The sequence below is a fragment of the Jaculus jaculus genome, chromosome 7 (genome assembly GCF_020740685.1).
Source record: "Jaculus jaculus isolate mJacJac1 chromosome 7, mJacJac1.mat.Y.cur, whole genome shotgun sequence".
In the NCBI taxonomy this organism is placed as follows: domain Eukaryota; kingdom Metazoa; phylum Chordata; class Mammalia; order Rodentia; family Dipodidae; genus Jaculus; species Jaculus jaculus.
Window position 1 is genome coordinate 143,530,584 of NC_059108.1, and position 15,390 is coordinate 143,545,973.

Here is a 15,390-nt window from a genome sequence, read left to right on the forward strand (position 1 = left end):
TTTCTTTAAAACGAGGCTTTATATACATTGCTATACATATATATACAAGCAACTCTGCAAGCCAGAGCAGTCACTCTAAATTCTGTGGAGATTACACTGGGTTCCAACCAGTGATTAAATATGAGGTAACAGCATCTGAAACTTGGCCTCAGCATTGTCCTGGGGGAGGGGAGAGGACTTTAGCCAAGAGTAAAAGGCTTCACATTCTGAACACAACTGTGTCCAAACACCACACTCCTGAATTCAAGAAAATAAAATTGTGAGGGAGGCATGATACGAGGAAACTACTGGAATTCTACAAATCCCAACTGGTGGCAATCTTGGGGCCTTCTGTCACCGTGTCACAGTTTGATAGAGAAGGATGACCCACAGGAGCAGCCCTGCTGTGCTTGTGGATTGTTCAACACTTGAAATGAGCTCCGGATCAGTTCTTGGCTGAAGTCCACCTGCGCCCCTTTGACGAAGGCTAAGCTATCACAGTCAACCACCACTCTCGCCCCACCCTGCTCAAATACCCTGTAAAAAACAAACAGGAGGAAGGCATTAATAATGAATGTTACAAACACCAAAAACACAACATCTTCTGAGGTCAGAGGTGCACATACTGTTTTCTGAAGGACAGATGGAGTGGAGTATCCCTTATGACCTCTAGAAAGTGCTTTGATTGAAGTAAAAAAAAAAAAAAAATTCAATGGAATGAATATGGGGAAATATTTAGAAACTTGGGCTTCAGTCTGGTCCAGCCTGTCTTTCAACTGACTACCCTAGGGTCACTAAGGAGGCCAATTTCCCTCCTGTATAATTAGTTATTTTGAAACGAAAGGACAAACTTTTGCTGTGTCCTCACAGTATGAGAAGGGCAATGCTAACCACATTTAACAAACACTTTTACATCTGAAATAAAAGTACATCTTAAATCAGAATCCCTTTGTTTCCCCACCCCCCCATACATCCCCTTGGGGGCCCATCCCGTCCTCCTTGCCTGTCATCGGCGTTAATGACTGTGTCCAGTGAAAATTTGTATTGAAATCCGGAGCAGCCACCTCCCTCCACTTGCAGTCTGAGGAACTCTGACCCTTCCGTAATTTCCAGAAGCCTCTGAAATGCACGAAAGGGGATGAAAAACTCCAAGCATGGGTGGATTTTAATTTATTTTATTCATTTGGGTGTGAAAGAGAGAGTGAAAGAGGCAGATAGAGTGAGACTGGGCACGCCAGAACCTTCAGCCAGTGCACACTCCAGACGCATGCGCCACCTTGTGCAGCTGGTTTATGTGGGTCCTGGGGAATCGAACCTGGGTCCTTAGACTTTGCAGGCAAGCGTCTTATAACCGCTAAGTCATCCCTCCAGCCCGGCAATTATCTTAGTAAACTGACTTACTCAGTTAAAAACAAAAAACAAGGAGGGTGACGGGGAAGTCCCAGGTCTCCCGGGGCTCGCCTGGACCCCGCTGCCCGGTGCGGTCACCTTACCTGGATGCAGCTCTCCGTGAGGTGGATCTGTCCCTCGCCAGCCTCGGGACTGCGGGACGACTCTTCCCGACGCGTGCGAAGTCCGGGAGAGGCCGCGAGGAGCCTGCCGCGCCAGGGAGGAAGATGAGGCCGGGGAAGGAAGGACAGCAGCCGGTCACCCTCACCTGGGCCACCCTCACGCCCGCCCCTGACCACCCTCCCCCGAACTGCCTCACGCCAAGCGCTCTCCTCCCTCCCTCCCTCCCTCCCTCGCAAAGCCTCAGTTTCTCATTTGTCCTGCAGGTGCAGGCCCGAGCACCCTCCCTGAGTCCCCTTCCAGCCTCGCTACCTGCCCCTGGGCCAGGGGATGACCGCGCTCAGCGCCCGGGCCGTTAGGGACATGCCCCGGGAGGCCGCCATCTTCTTCCGCCAACTCCGCCCCCGCGCGTCACACTGAGTCCCCGCCTGAACCCACTCGGGCGGGCGGGGGGGGGGGTGGAGTGGGCGGGGCCTCGCCGAGACCACGCCTCCGAGCGTGTCTATTGGATGGTTTAAGAGAAGAGGTGTTTTGATTGGCTAGAAATGCTTCCGCTTGCTTGAGCGGTGGGGCGGGGGCGAATCCTCAGGAGTGGGGCGCAATCAAGCCAGAATCCCCTCAGGCCCGGCCCCCGGAGCGGACCGGGCGGGCGGAGATAAGCCGACCGGCTTCTGCACGGATGGTTGGAGCCGGGGGCGGGGCGGGGCGGGGCGCGGCGCGGGCGGTGGCTGATGACCGGGTCGCCTGACTTGGCTCCTCCCTCGCCCCGCCCGGGCAGGTTTATCTTGTGACTGCCGCCGCGATTCTTTCTTCCCAGATCTTGGGAGTCCTAGTCCACCATGCGTGTCCTGGCTTCCACGTTCCTACTGCTGGCCTTCGTCGCCGCCGCGGCCCGGGCCGAGCCCGTGCAGTTCAAGGACTGCGGTGAGCCCCGGGCCCCAGCCGAGGTTCCCACGGCCGCAGCGAATACCCTCCAAACCACAGAGTCTGGGGTGGGCCGCTCGGACCCCGGGTGGAGGGGGCCGGGGTGGGTGAGAAGGTACTGATCTTGAGAATTCCTGATCTACCACAACTTTCGGATTTCCTTGCAGCGCGTGTTTTGGGGTTATGGATGCTCCTGAGGTGGGCCCTCTTTTGTTTTTTTTGTTTGGAAGTTCACAGAAGTTTGTAAGGCAAGGCATCAGGCATGTGATCACAGCTCTTGCAAGGTGGGGGGGGGGGCGTAGGAGATTCGCGAGTTCGAGGCTTGCCTGGGCTATATAGCAAGACCCTGTCATTCATATATATGTATATGTGTATATCGCGCAAAGGAGGCTTTACATATATAATATGTAATAAGGAAAATAAAGGAATAGGGTAGACAGCAGAAGGGCTATAAGCAAGGGCGTAGAACTTTTTTCAAAATGTATAACTTGTGTCTTGGTTAACCTTTCTGTTTTTCTTTTTTTCCCAGGTAGGGGTCCTCTCTCTAGCTCAGGCTGACCTGGAGTTCACTCTGTAGACTCAGGGTGGCCTCGAACTCACAGTGATCCTCCTACCTCTGCCCCCTGAGTGCTGGGATTAAAGGCATGCGCCGTCACGCCTGATTTCTCTCTGTTATTTGTTTTGTGGGGAAGTGGGTATTTGGGAGAGAGTCTTACTCTACAGCCCTGGTTAGTCTGAAATTCCCTAGTTGTCCAAGCTGGCCTTCGAACTCTCAGCAGCCCTCCTGCTTCAGCCTCCCCAGTGCAGGGATTACAGATGGGAGCCGCCACTCCTGGCATTTTATTGGGTGCTGGGAATCTAAAACTAATCCTCCTATATGCACTTTACCAACTGAGCCTTCCCCCTTCTCCCCACCTTGGCTAACAAGACAAAAGTCAGTTCCTTTTCTCATAATTTATTCTGTTGCAACATAAAGATGAAAATGAACATCATGATATTTTTTTGTTTGTTTGTTTTTCGAGGTAGGGTTTCGCTCCAGCCCAGGATGATGTGGAATTCAGTATGTAGTCTCAGGGTGGCCTCGAACTCACTGCGATCCTCCTACCTCTGCCTCCCAACTGCTGGGATTAAAGGCATGTGACATCATGCCTGACAGAACAACATGATTCTTTATCAGTTTTTCCTTCTGTGAAACTCACCGAATGATTCTAACCATATCTTATGACATCTACTTCCTTCTCTATGTAGTCTCAGGCTGGCCTCGAACTCTCAGTGATCCTCTTACCTTGATTTCCTAAGTGCTGGGATTAAAGGAAGCACGCCACCTGTCTCAATGCTATGTGTGGAATCTTTTTTGGCAAATACAACAGAGGGCAGAAATTGTGAGTTCATTCAAGTCTTTCTAATTAATTGGAGCAATCTTGTTGGAAGGTGGAGGTGGAAAGGTGCAGTGATCAGTGAAAGAGGCATAAAATAGAATTTGTAAAATGTCAGAACAGGATGGAAATAATGGTGATCATATAGCTAGTCATTGAATTAAAGAGGTATAGGTAACCTTCCTAAGTCAAATAGCAGAATGGGGGAAAAGGGTAGGTTACCTTCTTTATGTCTTGTAGCCAGGTAATAGTAACTGCTCAGTAAGTATTTGCTAAAAGTGAGTGAAGGAATATGCCTATTTCCACTATGTTCTCAAAACTCATGTTGAGGCAGAAGCAAAGGTGGCCGTGGAACTGGACTGATTTAAGGAATAAGGACTATGGCTTATTAATACTTTGTAGATGCTATTCCACTCAGCTAGGAGACTGGCACTTGAAATCAGTTATGATTGCTTCATACTCCTGCCTCTCCCTCCATAAGGTTAGTGCGCAACTTTTTTTTTTTTTTTTTTGGTTTTTCAAGATAGGGTCTCGCTGTAGCCCAGGCTGACCTGGAATTCACTATGTCGTCTCAGGGTGACCTCAAACTCACAGCGATCCTCCTACCTCTGCCTCCCGAGTGCTGGGATTAAAGGTGTGCGCCACCACGCCCAGCTAGTGGGCAACATTTGAGTGAAGGTACTGTATTAAATATCTTTTATTTTAGGTCTAGGCGTGTGGTAGTGCATGCCTTTAATCCCAGCACTTAGGAGGCAGAGGTAGGAAGATTGCCATGAGTTCAAGGCCAGCCTGGGTTAGAGCGAAACCCTACCGCAAAAAAAGTATTTTTTTACCTTGTTCAGTCTTCACCATCTGTTTTAGGAAAGAGGAAACAAAAGCACGCAGAGTGTCCTAACTAAGATCTCACAGCTGGCAAACAGTAAGAAAATGTGAACCACTTTGGATTTCAGTGGTAATATTGCAAGAAATAAAGCAGGTACTGCAAACCCAGTACTTGGGAGCTGGAGACTGGAGGGTCAGGAACTGGTGACCAGGCCAGCTTGCTCTACCTAAGACCCTGACTCAGAAGCAAAGGGAACGACAGCAGACAGCGGTTGTAGGGCCTATGGGAAGAACTTAAAGAGGAAAAGGCTTCCAGTCTTAGGCTTTCAAGTTACTTTTGAATGAGGAGGTACAAGGTAAAAAACTTTAGCACTGAAATCAAAAGACTTTGCATTCCACTCCACAGCCACCTTCCCCTGGGGTAGGATTTCCTGAAGTGAGAAATGGAACCCAGCAAGCTAGTTGAGCAATATTTGCAGTTAGAGCTGAGGAGTTTCTTCTATTGACAGTGGAAGTCGGAAAACCTCTTGTCAGCAAAAAAAAAAAAAAAAGAAGAAGAAGAAAGAAAGAAAGAGACTGAACAAAAGGGCTATAAGTGCTGTGTACTGTGGTCCTACTAGGCCATGTGACCCAGGCTTTGAAGAAACAGAGTAGAAACAACATTGAGAGGTGAAGTGATGACTCAGTGGCTAAATATACTTCCTCCTCAAGCATGAGGGTCTGAAGGGGCTTGAGTCACCTGAAATCATTTCCAGAAGCTATGTAAACAACTGGGTGAGTCACACCCACCTAGAACCCCCAGTCCCATAGGGGAGCAGAGACCAACACACACACCCCAAAACTCCCCCAAAAAGCTGAATATTGAAAGCCTTTACTTGAGCAGTGATTTCTTTTTCAACATTTTTTTTTTCCCTGTTCACAGAAGTAGGGATGGAGTGAAAGGGTGTTTCTCCAAATGTTTTGGGTGCCGACACTGTTGGAATTACCTTTGTAGCTGGGACAGAGCACCTGATTAAAGGCAGCTGGTGGGAGGAAAGGGTGTATTTTGGCTCGCAGTCTCGAGGGAAAGAGCTTCTTGGTGCCAGGGAAAAGCATGGCATGAGCAGAGTCTAGACATCCCCTCTGCCACAGAAGGTGGAAGATAGCAACATCAGGGGAAGCTGACTTGGGCAAGGGGGAGCTGGCTGTAACACCCCAAAGCCTGCCCCCAGCAGTACACCGCCTCCAACAAGGTTCCGCTTCTCAAACTGCCCTCAGCTGGGGACCGAACATTCAAAACAAGGAATTAGTGGGAGCCAGCTGCCTCAAACCACCGTGGTGTGAGCGTGCAGCTAAGATGGAGAAGCAGAGTGTTGGAGACTTGGCTGGAGCAGTTAGCCAGTGTAATGATAGAGGTAGTTTAGACACCATGAAAGCCCAGTGCGTCCAGTTGGACTCCTCAGGTCACGGTGCTGAGCTTACTGGTGACCTCAGCCCGGCAGGGTACACTCAATTTGTTCCAGATCGTTACCTAAGATGTGTGGGTGTGTTCTCTCTCCTACCCTTAAGGTAGGTACAGTTACTACCCCTAGATGTTATGTTCTTTGCCTTGAAGCTGCTGGTTTATGGAGCAGTTGAGATGTCCAGCGTAGGCAGTAAGCCTGAGGCTGCCCTTCAGCTGTGCTGGCTGCACTTGAACATTTAACTACCTTGTTTCCAGCACTGTGAACAGGCTGCTTTCTTATTCAGCTGTCCAGTCTCAGGGGCCTGGCTTAGGAAATGTGATGGTTCAAGATTGATACTTAACCTGGTGGCACACATTTAACCCACCAGCACTCGGGAGGCAGAGGTAGGAGGATCTCCGCGAGTTCAGGGCTACCCTGAGACTACATAGTGAATTCCAGGTCAGCCTAGGCTAGAGTGAGACCCTCAAAACAGTAACAACAAAAAAAGATACTTAAAACACTATGTATGCATGTACAAAGGCTCCAACATCAATGTTTCCCTTCACCTGTATAAGATTCCTGGGGACATTTTAACTCGTTGAGGTCAGTCCATTGTTTTCTCTCCTGCTAGGACAGTTGCAGTACTAGTTAATGCAACTGGCATATCTTTCATCTTTGATTGTGGATCAGACCTGTCTAGAATTCCGCTTAGCTTGGGATGAACTCCAGATGCATGCGCCCCCTTGTGCATCTGGCTTACGTGGGTCCTGGAGAATTGAACCAGGATCCTTTGGCTTTGCAGGCAAATGCCTTAACTGCTAAGCCATCTCTCCAGCCCTCTAAGTTTGATTTTTATCTGTCCGTTTTAAGACAAGATCTCTCTGTAGCCAGGTTGGCCTTGAACTGTAGTCCTTCTGCCTCCACCTTTCAAGTGCTAGGATGTATCTAGCACCCACTGGATCCCTAAGTTTTTATTGGAACTATAAAGACCTTGACCCCTGTCTTCCTCTTCATCCATTTGATTCTGGGAAAAAGTAAGGTCCTAATGGCTTTGTCACACTTGAAGTACTGCCTGTTAATTTGGAGCCAAAATACTTTCTGACTCATAAGTGGGCCTCTTAAGTTACTTCCCTTAAAAAACATGGTTAGCAAGCCAGAAGTACTGTGGAGATCTTCCTACTTTAGTTTTTTTTTTTTTCCCCTCTTCTTTATCTTTGTATGTGTGCTGTTGAGTGTATGCCATGGTATTTTTTTTTTCTTGTTTGTTTTGTTTTTCAAGGTAGGGTCTCGCTCTAGCCCAGTTTGACCTGGAATTCACTTGTTAGTTTTAGTGTGGCCTTGAACTCCTGGCAATCCTACCTCTGCCTCCCAAGTGCTGGGATTAAAGGTGTGTGCCACCCTGCATGGCTTGGGTACATGCCATGGTACATGTGTGGGCAGAGTGTGATCTTGAGCATTCATCCTTGCTTTCCACCTTGCTTGAGTCAGGTCTCTCCTTCACTGCTATAAATGCCAGGCTAGCTGGCTCACAGGCTGTAGGGGGTTCTGTCTGTCATCTCGCTGTTAGAGGGCTTATGCATTGCAGATGTGTTCACGACTGTGTCTGGCTTGATGTGGGCTCTGGGGACACAGGTTGTCATGCTTGTGTAGAAAGCACTTTTACCCAGTGAGCCATCTCCTCATTCCTACTTTTATTATTATTATTATTATTTATTATCTTTTTTTTTTTTTTTCAAGGTAGGGTCTCACTCTAGCCCAGGCTGACCTGGCATTCACTCTGTAGTCTCAGGGCGGCCTTGAACTCATGGTGATCCTCCTACCTCTGCCTCCCAAGTGCTGGGATTAAAGGTGTGCACCACCTTGCCTGGCTTCATTCCTACTTTAGATAGAAGCATTTCTTCTGTTTAGAGCCATTGCTCTGTTAAGGGTTAAGATGATGGTTCCTCTTACATTCCATAGACTACTTACTTTATTCATGAGCAAGTAGGTTTCAGGTGCCACTAATTTAAAAGGCCAAGATTGGCTGTTCTAACACTTTTTGATTTTTAAAAAATGTTTTTATTTATCAGAGAGAGAGCGGCAGATAGAGAATGGGTGCACTAGGGCCTCCAGCCACTGCAAACAAACTCCAGATGCATGTGCCACCTTGTGCATCTGGCTTACGTGGATACTGGGGAATCAAACCTGGGTCCTTAGGCTTCGCAGGCAAGTGCCTTAACTGCTAAGCCATCTCTCCAGCCCTCTAACACATTTTTATTAACCCATACCTTTAACAGAGCTGCTTATTTCTGTAGGAAACCAAGCTGGGGGAAAAGAATAAAGAGATCCAAAGAAAGTAAAATACTGGGCAAAGGTTTGCTAGGAAAGGGGATGCAATCTGAACAGAAGATACTCATCACAGAAAATCTCAGGATATGCGGTTAATAAGATAAAAGAGTAAGATAGCCATGTGTGGTGGTGCACATTTTTAATCCTAGCACTTGGGTGGCAGGGGTAGAAGGATACTGGTAAATTCGAGGCTGGCCTAGGACTACAGAGTGAGTTCCAGGTTATCCTAGACTCGAGTGAGACCCTGCCTTAAAAGTAGAGAGAAAGAAGATAAAGCTAAAAGAAAGTTGTCATAGAGGTTGGGAAGATGGCTCACCAGTTAAAGGCACTTACTTACAAGGCCTTTGGCCTGGGTTCAGTTTGCAAGTCATCCAGGTGAACCAAATGCAAAAAGTGGCACAAGGGGCTGGGGAGAAGGCTTAGAGGTTAAGACAAAGCCTAACAACTTGGGTCCAGTTCTCTAGTACCCTCGTAAAGCCTGATGCACAAAGTGGCGCATGCCTCTGGAGTTCATTTGCAGTGGCTAGAGGCCCTGGTGCACTCATTTTTTTTTCTCTCTCTCCCTCTCTCTGTCACTCTCAAATAAATAAATAAGAATATGCAAAAATTTAAAAAAAAAAAAAACCTGAGGAGCTTTTTGGTTGGGTTCAGTTGCTTTGGTTGAGCCTGGGCCAAAGTCTCCTATCATTCAGTCAGAAATTCCTTGTCAAGTCGGGTGTGATGACGCACACCTTTAAACCCAGCACTCAAGAGATAGTGGTGGTAGGACTGCCATGAGTTCAAGGCCACCCTGAGACTCCATAGTGAATTCTAGGTCAGCCTGAGCTAGAGTGAAACCCTACCTCAAAAAACCAAAAAAAGAAATTCCTTGTGGTTTCTGACCTTGTACTTAAAACTTAGTTTTGGGAGATGGAGCAGGTGGATCAAGAGCTCACGGTCATCTTCAACTACATGCAAGTTTGACGTTAGCCTGGGCTATATGAGACCCAGTCTCAAAAAGAAAAGAGGGGCTGAAGAAATGGCTTAGCAGTTAAGGTGCTTGCCTGCAAAGCCAAAGAGTCCAGGTTCGATTCCCCAGTACCCATGTAAAGCCAGATGTACGAAGTAGCACACACATCTGGAGCTCATTTGCAGTGACTAGAGACCCTAGTATGCCCATTCTTCCCCTCCCTACCCCCTTAGATAAACAAATAACATATTTTTTAAAAAGAGGCTTACAAAGCCAGGGATGGTGGCACACTCCTTTAATCCTAGCAAAACCTGGGTCCTTAGGCTTTGCAGACAAATGTCTTAACTGCTCAGCCATCTCTACACCTGGGCCTCTTACCACTGCAAATAAACTACACACGTATACACCACTCTGTGTGTTTGCCTTTATGTAGGCACGTGCCTTAAAAAGATGCCACCGGAGGAGAGTAGTCAGAGGAGAAATGAGTATGCCCCGAGGAGAAGCGTTTCTCGTTGTACAGTACCCTCGCTGTGTGGTTTTCCTGCCCTCCCAGCTCATTTTTCCTTTTTTTTTTTTTTTTTTGCAGGTTCTGCAGTTGGAGTTGTGAAGGAGGTGAACGTGAGCCCCTGCCCCTCACAGCCCTGTGAACTGCACAAAGGACAGTCCTACAGTGTCAATGTCACCTTCACCAGCAGTGAGTAACCGTGGCATTTACCTTCCGGTTCCCTCCGAAGCACGACAGGGCACAAACAGCTGTCAGGAAATGGAATGGGCATGGGAATGTGTCAGGAACTCCGCCACCGCCTTTCTGGCTTGTACAGAGCTAAAATTCACTGTGTTACTGGCAGGACAGACTAACCTCTGTGCTGTCCAGTGTCTGCTTTGTTCTGCAAGAAAATCTGGGAGGCTGGACTGTGAAAAACTGAGATTTAATTTACGGTACTGGCTAAGACTAGGGAGGATAAAAACCCAATTTCTCCACCTTTCCTATAGCAGTCTTACAACTTCTAGAAAAGACGAAACAAAGGCCAGGATGTAAGCAGGTTTGGCAGAGTAAGAGCTGCAAAAAGCTCTTTCTTTGGACACCAGGGTAGCTGTGTGATACCTCTCAGCAGGGGCCCTTTGGAGGAACCCATATGCCCTTGCCCGTGGCTGTCAAACTCTTCTGTCAGGAAGCAGCGTGATTTCTCTGGGTCCACAGACGAGGCTTTTTGTCTGTCTTGGCCCTTAAAACACAGCAGGCTTTTATGGGAGTATCAGTTAACAAAAAAGTTACTGCCAAAAATCAGTGGCCCTGTTAGATAGGTAAGGTTATTTGTCCAGTTAGCTCTGATAAGCCTAAGTCATAGAGAACAAAGAAGCCAGCTTTTGCCCATTGCTTGCACCAGGCTAGCTACTGAGCGTGACTCCACAGAGAAGTGGATCCTAGGAAATGAGAGGAGCAGGCTTTCTGATTTGCCAGTATGGCCATGCCAGTGTTTGGGTTTAGAACTTGAAACTACAGAGTGTATCCTTCACTATCTGATTCTCTTTCTGCTCAGATACCGAATCTCACAGCAGCACAGCAGAGGTATATGGCATCCTGATGGGTGCTGAAATCCCCTTTCACATCCCTGAGTCTGATGGTTGTAAGAGTGGCATCAGCTGCCCCATCCAGAAAGACAGGATCTACAGCTACCTGAACAAGCTGCCGGTCAAGAGCATATACCCTTCTGTAAGTGTCACCGTCGTTAAGGACGGTGTGGGCTCTGGAGCTGGGTTAGGAATCTGAAGGCAGGAAGCAAAGACAGGGGTGAAGTGTCTCTGTCACTGATGAGGCCACAAAAGCCTGAAAGAAGGGAAAGTTTGAGTGTTGAACCCTAAGATGGGGCGCATACTTCTCCAGGTGTGCCTTTGTCCTTTCTCTGTGGCCTCGTGATCATTTTTTACATACTTATCCTCATGGCCACCCTATGCAGTGGTGATGTTATCTCTGTCTTATGGGTGAAGAGATGTGATTGCTGATTTTATGCAATATGGATAGAGTTCACTCCAAGAAATCGAAGAGCCTAAGTTGAGAGCTGGGGCTCATAATTCCAAAGCCTGTATAGTCTTAGAAGATTTTAACCAAGTAGCAAAGAGTTAAAGGTCCAAGTTGTCTCAGCCACAGCAGCAGAAAATCCTAATTTCAAAAGAAAAGGTAACATTAAAAAAAAACAAAAAAGGAGCCGGGCGTGGTGGCGCACGCCTTTAATCCCAGCACTTGGGAGGCAGAGGTAGGAGGATCGCCATGAGTTCAAGGCCACCCTGAGACTACAGAGTGAATTCCAGGTCAGCCTGGACCAGAGTGAGACCCTACCTCAAAAAAAAAAAAAAAAAAAAAAAGGGAAGTCAGAAATGGTGGTACATTCTTTTAATCCCAGCACTCAGGAGGCAGAGATAGGAGGATCACTGAGTTCAAGGCCACCTGAGACTACATAGTGAATTCCAGGTCAGCCTGGGTTAGAGTGGGACCCTACCTCAAAAAAACAAATAAAGGCTGGAGTGATGGCTTGGAGGTTAAGGTGCTTGCCTGCTAAGCCTGAGGACCCACGTTTGACTCTCCAGATCCCGAATAAGCCAGACGTACAAGGTTGCACATGCGCACAAGATGGCACACGTGTCTGCACATCAGTTGCAGTGACTGGAGGCCCTGGCATGCCAATTCTCTCTCTCATCCTCTCATAAAAAAAATTATAAGCCGGGCGTGGTGGCGCACGCCTTTAATCCCAGCACTTGGGAGGCAGAGGTAGGAGGATTACCAGGAGTTCAAGGCCACCCTGAGACTACAGAGTTAATTCCAGGTCAGCCTGGCCCAGAGTGAGACCCTACCTTGAAAAAAAAAAAAAAATTATAAAAATATAAAATAGGGCTGGAGAAGATGGCTTAGCAGTTAAGGAGTAAAATAAAGGAATGGAGAGAGACTGAGTGGAACACCTGATGTTCCGCTGTGGTCGCCACAGGTGAGCAACCCCTGCCAAAGGCTAGCGTATGGGGCACCAAAAGGCCATACATACCATATACAGTACAACACAGAGAGAGGGAGAGAGTAAATCAAAAGGGAAAAAGGTACAAAAAAGCCGGGCTTGGTGGCACGCGCCTTTAATCCCAGCACTCAAGAGGCAGAGGTAGGAGGCTCACAGTGAGTTTGAGGCCGCCCTGAGACTGCACCTGCATAGGAGATCCCACGTCAGCCTGGGCTAGAGGGAAACCCTACCTTGCAAAACCAAACTAAATAAAATTTAACGTGTCCATCATTCTCAACAGAACAAGAGTTTGTGAGCTCCTTAGCATGGTAACGTCTGAGTGATGTTCCCCTTCACCCCACAGCCGCTACCTTCATCTCTCACCTATCCCTGCTTTATCTACTTTGTTTTTGTTTCCTTAAAGCAGGGCTCTCTGTAGCCCAGGCTAATCTTAAAATCAGCCAGTCCTCCTACCTCAGTCTCCTGAGTGTTGGTACTACATGCATGTGCCATCATACCTGGCAAAAGCTATATTCTGTCCCCCATCTCCCACCCTGAGGTAGGATTTTGCTCTAGCCCAGGCTGACCTGGAATTCACTATGTAGTCGAACTCATGGCAATCCTTCTACCTCTGCCTCCCAAGTGCTGGAATTAAAGGTATGCACTACCACACCCAGCTAAAAGTTATATTCTTTTTTTTTTTTTTAAGGTTTTTATTAGAGAGAGACAGATAGAGAGAATAGGTGTGCCAGGGCCTCCAGCCACTGCAAAATGAACTCCAGGCACATGTGCCACCTTTTGCATCTGGCTTACATGGGTCCTGGGGAAAGGAAGCAAAGCCGGGTACAATTTGGCTACTTTCTAGAAAAAGGAAATAATTAGGAGGTGCTTTAAGGAGACTCAAAGATAGGTTGTCTATGCTTGAGGGTTGTTGGAGATCCCAAAGGGCAGTGACAGATTTGTAGGTGGGTTAGTAGAGTCTCCATGGTAATTGTGAAGGCTTCAGAGATTATATATGGTGGCTAGTTAAGGCCTAATTCAGAGTAGCTGACATTCTTATTACATTCAGAGTAGTTACCATTCTTTAATGGTTGCATTTAATTTGAAAATAGCTTAAACAGTGTTAAATGCTAAGCAAATCAGTAATGTATTCTGTATTCAAGCTTGGAAAACAAAGCAAGTTTTGAGAATCCTGGTGTCATTGGCATTCACTACCTTTTGAAGAAATATTTAAATATTAAAGAGAAGCAGTCCTTAATGATAGGTTAGTACCCTTATAAGAAAGGTCCTGCATAATGTCTGTGATTAGGAATTAGAGGGGCAGCCGGGTGAGGTGGCACACACCTTTAATCCCAGCACTTGGGAGGCAGAGGTAGGAGGATCACCATCAGTTCAAGGCCACCCTGAGACTACATAGTGAATTCTAGGTCAGCCTGGGCTAGAGTGAGACCCTACCTAGGGAAAAAAAAAAAAAAAGGGAGAGAGAGAGAGAGCTGGAGAGATGGCTCTGTGATCAGAGCGCTTGCCCTGCGTGAGGGCCCGAGAAGACTGAAGCAGGATCGCCGCGCGTTTGAGACCAGCCTGGACTATATAGAGAGTTAGTTCCAGATCTGCCTCGACTAAAGTGAGATCCTGTATCCAAAAACACAAAAAGCCAGCTGTGGTAGTATTTGCTCAGGAGGCTGAAGCAAGTAGATTGCCACAAGTTCAAGTTCAAGGTCACACTTCATGGTGAATTCAAGGCTGTACAGGAGAGAGAGAAAGAGAGGTTGTATTTTATAAAGTAAGTGAAGTTGCAAATATCACCTCACAGGTACAACTTGATTAACTTTTCTCAGCTTAAGGCCACGGGGGTACCCATGTTCTGAGCAGGCCTCAGGATGGCTGCATGATATATGAAGAAAAGCATCAGGAACTGGAGCACATTGTTAAGCTAGTTATGAATTAAAGTCTAGTCCTGGCTTCATTTTACCCAATTCTTTTTCTCCAGATAAAGCTGTTGGTGGAGTGGAAACTTCTAGATGACCAGCGGAAAATTATCTTCTGCTGGAGAATCCCGCTACAGATCAAAGGCTAGAGCTGTCTGGTGCCCTATGTCTGTGTGGTGGTAGAGGCAATGGATGGATGGAGGGAAAATCAGACCTGAAATCGAATCAGTGCCCCAAGAAGGAAAAAAATTTCAAAACTGCTGTTTTATGCCACTCAACCTCCACGCGTATGTAAGGTCCCATTTCTTGAGAGCTCAGAACTGTTGCCTTTGTAAGAAAGCTGAAGGAGAGAAGGGAGAGTGAGACCCGGAAGTAGCTTAACTGTGTCCATTGTGGTGAGGAAGAGAGAGCAGATAAAGACCTAAGGCTATTGGGTCTCAGTGTGGAGGATGGCTTCCAAGCCACTGTTGTCTAGCCGGGGAGATCACTTCTACCGTTTCCTCATCTAAGTGCCTCACCGAGTCCAGTGCGCCTCTGACTCTTGATAGCCCATCGCTTCAACAGTAGTGACCTGCTGTCCACTGTGTCCAGACTGTCCAGTGAAGAAAGTAAGCAGAAAGTCAGCTCTGGATGTCCCTTACTGTTAGTGATTTTCCTTAAAGGTGACAGTTGCTTAGTAGATATTTGATTTTTTTTAACAATATTAATTTGTATCTTCTTGCACTTGGAAATGAACATTGGAATAAATAAAAGCTTGTCATTCTTGCCTTCTGCATTTGGGCTGTGGTCACTTGCTTCTTTCAGTCAGTACAGTCTCTTCAATCCATGAAGGCTGGTGCCCAGTTTTACAGCTCCAGAGAAGACAGCTTGACAGGCTGCTTTTTTTTTTTGTTGTTGTTCATTTTTTATTTATTTATTTGAGAGTGACAGACACAGGGAGAAAGACAGATAGAGGGAGAGAGAGAGAATGGGCGCCAGGGCTTCCAGCCTCTGCAAACGAACTCCAGACGCGTGCGCCCCCTTGTGCATCTGGCTAACGTGGGACCTGGGGAACCGAGCCTCGAACCGGGGTCCTTAGGCTTCACAGGCAAGCGCTTAACCGCTAAGCCATCTCTCCAGCCCCAGGCTGCTTTTTTCCTCATTCCCCCCCCCCCCAGTTAGACCTAT

General features: G+C 47.4%; 2 protein-coding genes across 2 annotated transcripts; one reads left to right on the forward strand and one right to left on the reverse strand.

Annotated features, from left to right (window-relative positions):
• Positions 1–1,909, reverse strand: Isca2 (iron-sulfur cluster assembly 2). The gene is made up of 4 exons (XM_004649410.2): positions 1,801–1,909; positions 1,473–1,575; positions 983–1,098; positions 1–516 (listed from the first exon to the last, which is right to left on the reverse strand). The coding sequence occupies exons 1-4, from the start codon at positions 1,869–1,871 to the stop codon at positions 342–344; spliced, it is 465 nt and encodes a 154-aa protein (XP_004649467.1). The 5' UTR covers positions 1,872–1,909; the 3' UTR covers positions 1–341.
• A 221-nt stretch (positions 1,910–2,130) lies between these two features.
• On the forward strand, positions 2,131–14,998 carry Npc2 (NPC intracellular cholesterol transporter 2). The gene is made up of 5 exons (XM_004649411.2): positions 2,131–2,170; positions 2,306–2,412; positions 9,898–10,005; positions 10,853–11,025; positions 14,286–14,998. Exons 2-5 carry the CDS (start codon positions 2,328–2,330, stop codon positions 14,370–14,372), a joined length of 453 nt encoding a protein of 150 aa, XP_004649468.1. The 5' UTR covers positions 2,131–2,170; positions 2,306–2,327; the 3' UTR covers positions 14,373–14,998.
• Positions 14,999–15,390: the final 392 nt, after the last annotated feature.